We start from the raw sequence: 12,271 nt of genomic DNA, 5'->3' as shown, positions 1-12,271 counted from the left end.
TGCTCTGCGGGATACCACCTCCACCAGGAGCCGTCATCAAGCAAGCCCATTCCTGTGCCCACACTAGTGAGCTTCTCCTACCTGTTGAGTTGGAAGTTGGCTTTGTTTGTTGGTGTTGGGGCTCAAACACTGGGTGTTTACACAGGTCAAGCAAGCAATCTACTGCTGAGCCCCACCCCCAGCCCTCAGTTGGAATTTGGGCAGGAAGCATAGACAGGTGTTTTAACCCAAAATAGTCTAAAGGACCAGTGTGCGGAATAAAAATAAGACAGAGAACAGGTACAGAATGGTTCATGCACACCAACTCACAAGAGACAGTTTGCCGAGAGCCATACTGGGGCTCTGGCAGGTGAGTACTCCCTGGGTCCATTGTCTAGAGGAGGAAAGTGAGGTGTGGAGAGGTCAGAAAGCTTGCCCATGGTTGCACGACACCTGTGGTGAAGCTGAGTAGGCACAGAAATGTATTAAAGTTCTGGAAGCTGCAGTCTAGATCAACACTCTAGAACTCTTGTTCGTGCTATAGTGTTATCCACAAGTCGGGTATAATCTTTAAATTTTTTTTTAATTTGGTTATTTTATTTTATGTGTGTGAGTGTTTTGCCTGCATATATGCATGTGTACCACATGTGAGCTTGGTGCCTGAGGAGATCAGAAGGCATCAAATCCTCTAGAACTGGATAAAGATGGTTGTGAGCTGCCTGCCACGCGGGTGCTGGGAACTGAATTCTGGTCTTCTGCAAGAGCAAACAATGCTTTAAACTGCTGAGCCATCTTTCTAGCTCAATAGGACACAGTCTCATGTATTTATGTGACATCAACAGTGTAACACAGTTAGTTATACAGAAGGAAAAACAGAAAAGAGAAACACCAGGCTGAGCTCCTACTTCTGAAACTTGCTGAGATGAGAGAGTAGCTTTCACTGTGGGCAATTTACCGTGTGCTTCAATTGCACAACCTCTGTGATGGAGTGGTACTGTGCTTTTGTAAGGTTGTTCCGACCATGTAGCAGGTTGGTACAATCGCACAGTGAATGGCAATTCTTATTACATTTACATGCAGACTCCTTTACTTAGGTCTTTGAATTACTCCATGATTTTACCTGGAATGTCTTTTTTTCAGACTTAAATCCCCTTTCTGCTCAGCAGAATATAGGTCATCAAGTTCTGCTCTTACCAATTCCTCTTTCTTTTTTTCTCTTTTCTTTTTTCCTTTCCTTCCTTCTTCTTCCCTATTTCTGTCTTGTTCCGTCTGCTGTTTTGCTCACGTTGTTTCTGGGAGACGATCTTCTCATCTAACCCAAGCCTAGCATGACCTTGGATGCACAGTCTTCCTAATTCAGATGTTCCAGCCTCAGGATTAGAGGTGTGTAGCTCCTCCACACCCAGCGTTCTCACCAATCTCTACTCTTAATCTTAGCCACAGGGGGAGAGACGGGTCATGACTCCTGACTTCAAAGCACACTCCCTATCTTCCCTCCTGTCTTAGTCAGTGCTCTAATCCTGTGAAGGGACACCATGACCACAGCAAACCTTATAAAGGAAAGCGTTTAATTGGGGCTGGCTTACAGTTTGGAAGTTTAGTCCATTGTCAGCGTGGTGGGAAGCATGGTGGCATACAGTCAAACATGGCTGGAGAATAGCTGAGAATTCTGCATAGGAATCTGCATGCAGCAGATAGGGCGATCCTAGGGGAGGCTAGAGAAGGAGAACCACTGGGCCTGGTTTGGGTTTCTGAAACCCCAAAGCCCACCTCCAGTGACTCACTTCCTCTAACAAGGACGCACTTCCTGCAACAAGTTCATATGTCCTAATCCTTTCAAATAGCTCCACTTCCTACGGCCATTTTCATTCAAACCACCATACCAACTATCTTCCACTCGGCTTCTTCTATAAAAATATTGCTCACATCCTGCAAATTTTACTCATAGGTATATACTCTATAGAAATGAAAATGGATGTACATGCACACACACGCACACACAGACACACATCAGTGAATTTCACAGCATCCATCCAACACAAGCCTTAATCCATTGAGTAAAAGATAGTAATAAATAATAAGGTATTTATTTGGCCATAAAATGGAACATATGTTAAAACATAAGTGAGCCTTGAAAGCCAAGTGATGAGGAAGGAGCCAGTGCAGAGCGGCGCGTGCTGCACAACTGTGTTTGTAGGAAATGCTCAGAAAGTCAGCTTTAGAGAGACAGATATTTGAAATGGAAGCTTAAGGGTTCGTTGGAGGGTCAGTTGCATTGGAAGGTGTTTCGCTGGGGGCAAACACATGAAGGAGTGTTTTCCTGAAGTGGACACAGGTCAAAGACTAAGGCAGACTGGTGAAGGAATGTCTCACTGAAGCAGACACAGGAGAGAGGATGTTCTGCTAAAGCAAACACATGAAAGGATACACGGCAAAAGATTCTTTGCTAACGACATGCATGTATTGGTCTGTTTTACATTGCGTAGCTGAGCTTCATTTGTCGGGACTCTGCAGACTTGGGCAGTTAGGTGTATGTGCTGAGGCAAGGCACGTGGAGGACACATGATGTCTGGAGGGTATAAATAGGACTCAATGGACAGGTACAGAGGCTGAGCTTGACTGGTTGGTACAACTAACTGTGCAACACTGGTGGATCTCATGTCTTCACTGACCTTCACTTCACTGAGAAAGGCCCAGCTGAGAACTTCTCCTGAAGTTCCTCCTGGTCCCTCCTGCCGACTTGTGCCAAGGCAGAGGCTGCTGCTGCTAACCTTACTCTACTGAACTGGACTGCCGGTGTATCTGTGAGGTGTTTTCAAGTATATGGAGCTGCTGCTGCCTGCTAACCTGTGAACTGTTGATTTCCAGACAACACAGTTGGGAGTTGCTTCAAAGAACCTTTCTAAACAGGTCCACTTCCCCCATATCCTTTCTTTTCCACTACCTCTGGTGGGTGGTGGGCTACATGGGAGGTTAAAGCATTTAAGAACCATCATGAAAAATAAGGTTTGAGGGGGCTGGAAAGATAACTCAGCGGTTAAGAGCCCTGGTTGCTCTTCCTGAGGTCCTGAGTTCAATTCCCAGCAAACCACATGGTGGCTCACAGCCGTCTATAATGAGATCTGGTGCCCTCTTGTGGCCTGCAGCTATACAAGCAGGCAGAACACTGTATGCATAATAAATAAATAAATCTTTTTTTAAAAGATAATTTAAAACATAAGGTTTGAAAAAAATTAAGGTTACAAAAATTACCTAAGATGTTGCTATGGAAACTCAGAAAGGAAGGTAGAGGTGTTGCTTCTGGCTACAAGGATGGCTAAGAGATGCATGGTTTCCTGAGGGTGTGGCGATGAATCTAAGAATAAGCCAAATGTCCTTACATTGTTTTATTTGAATAGATGAATCCTATAATATAGAGATTACATCTCCAAAAAATAAATAAGTGAACACACAAACCCTTCTGTTATTGGTGCTGCCACTGCAGATGCTAAGATTGTCCATTTGCTTCAATAAACAAGCATGCTCTTTGTCAGGCAAGCAGCCTACGGGCCTTCCATCCACATGGAGCATGGCACTAGGACAATAGTTCAGAGCTGCAGAAACTCCCCTCATTACCCTGGACCTCGTAGCAGAGGGCAGTGGGGAAGGAGGAATGGAACCAACGCTGCTCCTGTCCCAGGCCAGTCCCAAGCAGTTCTCTACGTAAGAAGAGACAGGAGACAAGGACCCTTGGAACTGGGAGCTTTTCCCTATCCAGTGACCCAAGCTAAGTCTCAGGCAGCTGACAGCCAGGAGAGATGGTGCAAGTGGACTGTGCCCGCTCTGTCCAGGCAAGAGTCCAGGCTGGCCTCCCTTCTGCAGCCTGGCAGAGTACCACTGGCTTCTTTTGGAGAAGATGCAATAGAAGTGCTAATAGGTGCTTTAGATTCATTATACTTTATTCCGAGTGTGTGTGTGTGTATGTGTGTGTGTGTGTGTGTGTGTGTGTTGCACTAACATGGGGATTGAGAATGAAGATTTGGAAGCCACAGAGGCCAAGTGGAGGTCACAGGATGACATTCAGGAATTGGTTATTTTTTTCTCTTTCTACCATGTGGATTCTAGGGAATCAAACTTTAGTCATTTAGATTAGCAGCAAGTGTCTTTCCCCTCTGAGCCTTCTTGCCAGCCTTTAACAAACACTTAGAAATATTTCTTCTAAAGAGCTCTAACTCCTCATATTGGCCTGTAAGGTTTAAAAACAAAACCAGAAAACAGTAGAAATGGGTTCCCTTTTGAATCTGTCCATCTGAGTCAGACACCTGCATAAGTTATGTTAGTCCTTCAAGCAGTCTCTATAACCCAGCCATACTTAACCCTTTCAGGGCCAAAGGCACACCATAGACAGCTTCCTTCCTTAGGACCCTGCAAAAGCGCCAGGTAGCGTCCCGAGCCTACAGCCGCCTTGGATCTTAGGAGCAGCAGCGATGTGTCTAGATCACCCCATGCTGAGGCTACCCCCAAGGAATCCTGAAGCGGTATCCACCTTTCTCCCTTGGGTGCAAGAAACAGATTCTGGTCATTGCTCTCCCTTAGAGGTCCAATCTTGCCCCCTCCTCAATTTCTCCCCCTCCCTGCTTTCTGTCCATGTTCTGAGATGCCACAAGAGCAGGGGCAGCCAGCCCGTGGTCCCTACTGTCCCTTACCCTATAGGACCCTCATTCTTCTGATGCCATTCTTGCTTTGCACTGACTCGGAGAAGGCCACAGTGAGTAGCTGGCCATGGTCTGCCCTGAGCTAGCCCTCCCCCTTCCTTTTGTGTCTATGCTCGGGTACTCTTCCCAGCTGGGAGGTTTTATTTCTCCACCCCACACTCCTGCACAGGGTAACTGCCTGCCTGTGGACTGGCAGCTGACTGAGTCTCCCACGTGCCCAGCAGAAAATCTGTGCTCTCCTTCACGAGGAGCGACTAAGCCGAGTTCACTGCCACCCCTGGGAGCTCACAGATGTCTATTGTTTCTTTGCTTTGCTTTGTTTGCTTGCTTTTGATTGAGGCAGGCTGTCCTGGTTGTCATGGAACTTACTTTGTAGACCAGGCTGGCCTCAAACTCAGATATCTGCCTGCCTCTGCCTCCCGATGGGATTAAAGATGTGGTCTACCATGTCTGGCTTTTTTTTTTTTTTTTTTTTTTTTTTTTTTTTTGACAGGGTCTCATGTATCTCAGGCTTGATTTGAACTTTCTATGTAGCTGAGGCTGATCTTGAACTCCCAGTTCTCCTGTTTCCACTTCCTAATTGCTGATATTGCAGGCATTGTGACACCACACCCAGCCTGAGCACACAGATTTCTAAGACAAAGTGGACCAAGCCCCCAAGCAAACTGTACATGCCAGCATGCGATGGCACAGAACACAATTGTAGTGTATTAAATGAGGGCGTGGGAGAGGGGCCATCTCAGTACAGCAACTCCCAGAATCAGTCAGGACCAGGGAACAGGCTTGAGGTGACGGAATGGGGCAACATTTTAAAATTTCTTGTGTGCACGGGCTAGGAGGAGGTCTGAGAGTCTGTGCATGGTTAGCTACACACTAACTGTTTGTAAGTGTCAGATAAGTTCCTGGCACAGGGAATGCCAGAAGGTTTCAGATCTAGACATGCAGATATTGCTAACCAGAAAGTTTGAAGTGTATTCATTAGGCCTCGTTTCTCTTGGTCCCACCACCCACCCTTGTCTCAGGGACCTGCTCCAGGACGCAGACACCCTGGAAACTGTGGTCCTAGACCTTTCGTCAAGAGACAGTTTAAATTCCCCTTAGGCTGACTGCAAGGGTCTTCTACCCCGCTCTCTGACCTTGTTTGCCCTCTTATCTCTTCCTGCTCGTGAGAAGAAGGACAAGAAGAAGGAAAAACCCACTCTTTGCCTTCGGCATCCGAAGCATACATGATTGCAACCTGGTGCATTTCCAGGCTTCACAGCTTCCTTGCTTCGCTGCCAGGTCTGGGGAAGTCCTCTTCAAAGTTCAGGGTTAATTCACTGTGGGTTTGCAATACTCTGGTCCAGATGGATCATGGGGTCCCAGCTTCTCCACGTCCTCTGTTAAAGCGGCAGAGGGTTGGCTTCATTTATCCCCTTTTAGCTGAGGACTGGCAGTTGAGAAGAGCTAAGCCCAGGACCCAATCTCAGTGGGACCCTCAATGCCACCACAGAACTTCCGCCTTCAGGAGCCCTCACAGAAGCTCAGCGTGAGCTGGGGACCCTAATGGTGGCCACCCTAGGACAAGGCAGGCAGCCACAGTCTCATTCCCCAACGCTCTGCTTACAAATTTCTGTTTCCCACAGACAGATACTAGCACCCACATATTGCTGATCTGTGGCGTCAGCCTCCGGACCCTCTGGGCCACCTGGCAAAGCTGGGGCTGACTTCTTACCTACTTGGCCTTGCTTAGACGTCCCAGTTAGGGTTGCCATTGCTGTGATGAAACACCGTGACTAAAGCGACTTGGGAGCAGAAAGTTTATTTGGGCTTGTGCTTTCACATCACTGAAGGAAGCCAAGACAGAACCTGAATGGAGACACGAGCGGCTCACTGGCTTGCTCCAGATGGCTTGCTCAGGCCCTCTTTATTATAGGACCCAGGACCACCAGCAGGGATAACCCAGTCAACACCAGATTGGACCCTCTCCATCAATCCCTAAGTAAGAAAATGCCCTACCGGTTTGCCTGCGGCCAAATGTTAGGAAGGCATTTTCTCAACTGAGGATCTTATCTCTAGCTTGTGTTAGGACAACATAAAGCTAGCCAGCACGCTGCGGCAGTGACCTCACTGTTGACTCGGGCCAAAGTAACCTGAGAAACTGGGTATCCAGAAAGGATACTGACCTGATGTTGTTCAATCTTCAACTACAGGGAGAGGGGGAGCCCCTGAACAAGATTGTTTACCCGGGGGGGGGGGGCAATGTTCTCCTTAACAGCTCTTAGCTCAGAAGCAGAGAGGCCACTCAGGGAGGGGAGCAAGCCCAGTCCTCGGGGATACAGGGATTGGTTTGTTGGTCTACCTCTTTTTAAAGATTTATTTTTGTTGTTTGTGTATTGGGTGTTTTGCCTGCGTGTATATCTGTGCGTGCCTGGTGCTGTCAGAGGGCTTTGGAACTGGAGTTATAGTTGGTCGTGAGCTACCATATGGGTGTTGTGAATTAAACCCGGGTGCTCTGGAAGAGCAGCCAGTGCACTCAAGCACTGAACCAGCACCCCCTGATGTTCTGTTTTGATTCCCTGAAGGCCCTACCAAACCCTTTTTCAGGTTATACCACAGCCATTCACTCACCTTCCGTCTTCCTGTCTCCCCAACTCAGGGACAGACGTGAGCATCAGGACTGATGCATGCATGGTGAACTCAGCTGCCTCCTGCTTTCTCACAGGGATATCCTTACTAGCTGACCTGCTTCTCTGAGGCACTGGCTCCACAGAGATAGTGAGCCAGCTTCTGCAATGACTAATCCCTGGGGATAAGGACTTATATCCAGACAAGACTTCCCCGCCAGGCAAATAAAAGGAATCAGGAAGCGACAGGGGAGAGGGAAGGCGCCTGGATCCCGTGAGTAGACAGTTTTCCAAACTGGCCTGTCTGATTTTGTTTCAGGAGAGCGGCAGGGGGTGCGGCGGGATCTGCACCCCCAACCTGCGGCCACCTGGTGTTCGGTGTTCGCAGAGGCCAAAGCACTTATGTAGTGCATTCTGCTGAAGGACATAATCCATTGGGCCCCTGAATAATTCTGAAGCCCAATTCTGGAAGAGTTTCTCTTTAGGATCCCCAGGTATCTTTATCTGGCAACAAAAACTTACACCATGTGAGTTAACTGAGATAATATGCCACAACACAGTCCATTCACCCTGCCTCCTCTGAAGCACTGGGAGCTGCCATCCCTCTCAGTGTGGCTCTTGTCACAGACAGCATGTCCCAGCACGTCAGAGTCAAGTGAACCGGAAAGCTCTGAAGAAGTTTTTCAAGGTGATCATGGCAAGAAACTGGAACATGCTGATGGCTAACATGGGTGACTATCCTCCTGCTCCACACCAGGATAGCATCAGGCCAAATTCTCATGCCAGTGGAGCAAGGAAACCAACTTACTGAGGGGATTTAATGAATGGGCTTCCTGCCCAAGTGTGATTTGGGTACTGATGGGCCACAAGGCCTGTTTTTAGTTAGGAGCTCTCTCATTCAACAACTTTCAAATCCCTCCAGCACATAGGTATCAGCCCACGGAGCAGTGTGGACACAGCCTGCTCTCCATGTCACTCGGAAATGATGTCAACACAGTCCTGCCTGGAAGTGTCCACCTTACAATGATCTGTGTGAGTGGGCTGCTCAGCGAGATGCTACCAGATGATGTGAAGTCTGGCCTGTGCTTCAAGAACATAGCATATAGAGCCTATAAAGTTTGGTAGTTTAACCCCGAAACAGCCCTCCAGATCCAGGAAAGCCATTTTCTCCAACATCCTGCAGACAGTAAGCTAGTCTCAATAGCCCTTCTCATTTTGAGACATACCACTGGTGAGTTAGAGAGGCAGCATTAGATCCAAGAGTTTTGCTCAAATTCACTTTCGGAGAGTCTGAGGTCACAAAGCAGCCTGAGTCTGAGCTTCCTAATCTATACTGTTTGCCCCTTTTAACAGGAAGAGTCAAGAACCCACGGAGCTTGAGAACTTGGAGAAATATCAAATAAAAATCATCATGTGATTTGTGACTTCTTCTTCTGCGATTTTTCAACCCACGCTACGTAGCCTGCCCCATAGGGCTGGATAGTCTGATCCACACACAAGGAAAAGGATTCAGGACTGAGCAGGAAAAGTGACTGGATGGGTTCCAGGAGGGCGACCATGTGATCTGGAGCTCCATCATATGAGGAGATTTGTCACACGAGGAATGTCCTCAAGTCCACTCAGATGCCTGCTGATCTCAGCCTCCTCTGGAATTCAGAATTGCCCAGGGGAATGGGAAACCAGCTCATGTTCCTCTCTCTGCATCTCAGGGACCACGCTATCATCATCCCATTCCCAACCCTATCCCAGGGTCCAAAGTTAGAAGTCTGGAGTCCTTGTGCAATTGCTTAAAAGGCTCTGGGCTGAGATCTTAGCAGCTCCCTTCCTCCTTGCTCAGCTGGTCCAGTGCAAGATGCTCCCCCCAACCCAGCTTCTCACTCTTCTCTCCAAGTAAAGCTGGCACCTCAGTGCATCTCACTGTCTGGAACATCGTCCTTCTAGGGAGGGTCAGACAGTCCTCAGATGCAGACCATGGAGAGAGTCACTCCTTTCCAGTGTCTGGGTCTTGGCCAAGAAATTCGTGTCACAGGTAGGTAGGCGCATGGCCACTACCTTTTCTTCCCTATCTTAGAACTTAGGAAATATGATTTAATCAGGAGGTGGAGCTTAAACCAGATCAATCTCTCCCTCTGGAATACTCAAGGCTGGAGATCTCCTGCAGGCTGTTATGCATTGCGGACCTTGAAGGTAGGCTCCAAGGCAATGTGACTAAAGTAACTATGGGCAAAGATCCTTGGCTAGAAGAGTCCCCTGCAGCACCTTGGAGGAGGGTTGTAGAGTAACTACCAACATTTCAGCAGGAGCACTGTTCTGGGTCACAGCTCTTGCTTATAGGTAAACCTGGGCAAGTGAGCAAAGGCCAGAGCTGGGTACAAGCGGGGCTGTGACCAGAGGTCCACGCCAAGTCTCCACTCAGGAGACGGAGCAAGAGGGGATGTAGCCAGTCCTAGTAGCTCTCACACCCAGTTCCTGCTGAAGCTTACCGTCCTAATTCTAGTGCTAAGTCAAGTCCCAGGAGAAGATGCCCAGATCACCTGTTATGGAGAGATGTCACCTCACCCTTGCCCTAGGCCCTACCAGACTGTTTACCTAAACTGAGACCCACATTCTCAAGAGATCATCTCTAAGGGGGTATGTCACCACTAAGCCATAAAGCCAAATGTCAGGAAAATAAAGACAACCTGGAACTCTGCATTCCTTTTCTTTTCCCCATCACTGGCAGGGCAGAGACTCTGTCTCTTAAGATCTGATACCGAGCTTCCCTTCCCTTATGCCTTTCACTGAACTATAAGGGAGGGGTGCATCGGGAGCCTCCTTCTCCAGTCACCAGGGGACAGCTGAAGGAGGCACACTGAGGGGTCTGGGAGACTACTGACGGAGCTGTCAAGGAGCACCTCTGCCCATCCCTGGGCTTGGTCCTCACCCTAATCCGTGGTAGTCCTTTGAAGCCTTTTTGTAAGGAGTGGTATAAGCTCACACCCACCACAGAACTCTGCAGCCCTTTCTTCTCCTAGTTTCTCTACTGCCCCTCGCCCCCAGTCATCCCTGCCCTTTGACCAACTCAATAGTTGGAGGTCTGAACATACTATTTTGGGTTCTACCTGGCCCTAGCATTCCCTCTGTCTCCCTCCCCCATCCTTCTAGTCTGTCTGCATAACATCCTCACGCCCCTTTTCTCTCCTCACTTAAATTCCCAACTCTAGTTCCCCTGTAGTTCCATCGCTTTTGTGTCAGAGAGAGAGAGAGAGAGAGAGAGAGAGAGAGAGAGAGAGAGAAGGAGGGAGAGAGAGAGAGAGCTGAAGGATTGAGGATTGATGACATCGGTGGGTGCCCTTCCTGCTCCCTCTCCTGTGTGAGCACAGCTCCCCCACCCAGACAGGAGGCTGAGGCTGAAAGGAGCAGCTGCTCTTAGGTATACTCCCTGGGCACTCTGCTGCCAGGATCAGTCTGGGTCTTTGTCCCCGTGTCTCCTGTGAGAGTGGGCATCTGTGGTGCCACCTCCTGTCCCTGTGAATATTATGGAAAGTCCCAAGAAGCAGGAGCTGCAAACACTGGGAAGCAGAGCCTGGGACAACCCTGCATACAGCAGCCCTCCTTCCCCGAATGGGACCCTGAAGATCTGCACTGTTTCCAGTGTGGCTCTCCCTGAGACTCAACCCAAAAAGCCAGATGTCCGACGCCAGGAGAAGACACAGAGAACCCTGATGTCCAGCTGCTGTCTCCGTATCTGTCGTTGCATCAGAGGTAGGGGACATGAGGAGAGGTTTTCCTGGGGAATTAGAGTCAGAAAAGGGACCACCTTTGGTTTGAGAAGGGGACAAATGTGACCCAAAGAAGAAACCTTGGTGTCTGCGATTTGCTGGTGTTAGAGTTGCTTGCCCCAGGAGTTGTAGGAGAGCGTGGTTGGAGCATGGAACACTGAGGTGAGGAGGCTCTAGAGCACCCCATCTGAAACAGATGCCCGCCAGTTCACAGCTTCCCTTCGACCCGGTATCCTCACCCCATCTCCCACAGGGACTTTGTAGGAGGGTAGGCAGGGGTGTGTGTGCTGTAGTCAGGTCCTGGGGGTTACTGGATGGGTAAGGAAGGACCAGTGGAGATGGGATAGGGACAGGTAGGGATGGATAACTTAAAAGATGTGCTGTTGGGGACCCTAGGCTTCTTTCTACGCCCATAGGACTGTGGGGGACAACACTGACTGAGAACACAGCCGAGAACAGAGAGCTTTATGTCAAGACCACCCTGAGGGAGCTTGTGGTGTACATCGTGTTCCTCGTGGACGTCTGTCTGCGTGAGTAGCCACTGTCCTGTGAGCATCTGCCTGCGAGAGGCATGAGTGTGTGAAATGTCTGCACTTCCCAGACAGTATTCATCTGTATGAGGCAAGTGGAACCAATACACAGCTCCTGGGGCTTCTCACACTGAGTTCAATGGAGGAAACCCAGTGGGTAGAAATATTGTTAATAAAAGGAGATATCTCTCAATTACTAGATAACCCGATTTTCAAGTTCAAGTGCCTACTACCGAGCCAGCAGCCACTGTGTTATGTTGACAGGTGGACATGTTTAACCCTTTGTAAAGTGTAGAGGGTTCCCCCTTCTGTTTAGTGGGTGTTGTGTGATTGGTTATTGTGTAACATATGATCCATGGTTCTTAGGGCCAGAAAGAAAATGATTCAGGCTTTAGAGAGTTCCTGAGAAGAAGGGTGGGGGTTCAGTAGTGTGGCCTGATCCACACAAGCGGGCGGTCTCCGTGGGACACTATCTGGGGAGCTTTAGTGTCCAGGTTCAGAGATGTAGAAAGACCACAGTGTAGGCTGTGAGCGAGCTGGAGCACACAGATGCTACATGGCCTGTAGGTGAGGAAACCCATGCAGTATTCAGCTAAGAGTTGTAGAGCAACTGGTGTTTGTGACCAAAGCCGCAGCTTGCACCCCCAACTGCAGCATCAATCTTCAAAGGCTCTCTGCTTCTTCTTCTTCTTCTTCTTCTT

General features: G+C 48.8%; 1 protein-coding gene across 1 annotated transcript in view; it reads left to right on the top strand.

Moving 5' to 3' along the window:
- Positions 1-293: 293 nt before the first annotated feature.
- The window catches only part of Pkd2l1 (polycystin 2 like 1, transient receptor potential cation channel), a 47,520-nt gene continuing 35,542 nt past the window's right edge, over positions 294-12,271 (top strand). Inside the window, exons 1-4 of the mRNA XM_031385005.1 lie at positions 294-349; positions 9,171-9,308; positions 10,914-11,023; positions 11,457-11,570. Coding sequence (XP_031240865.1) covers positions 294-349; positions 9,171-9,308; positions 10,914-11,023; positions 11,457-11,570 — 418 coding nt within the window. The remainder of the gene's footprint in view (positions 350-9,170; positions 9,309-10,913; positions 11,024-11,456; positions 11,571-12,271) is intronic.

This window comes from Mastomys coucha, unplaced genomic scaffold, assembly GCF_008632895.1.
Source record: "Mastomys coucha isolate ucsf_1 unplaced genomic scaffold, UCSF_Mcou_1 pScaffold21, whole genome shotgun sequence".
NCBI lineage: Eukaryota > Metazoa > Chordata > Mammalia > Rodentia > Muridae > Mastomys > Mastomys coucha.
The sequence above is the reverse complement of the archived record's forward strand: the minus strand, read 5'-3'. Positions and strand labels throughout refer to the sequence as shown.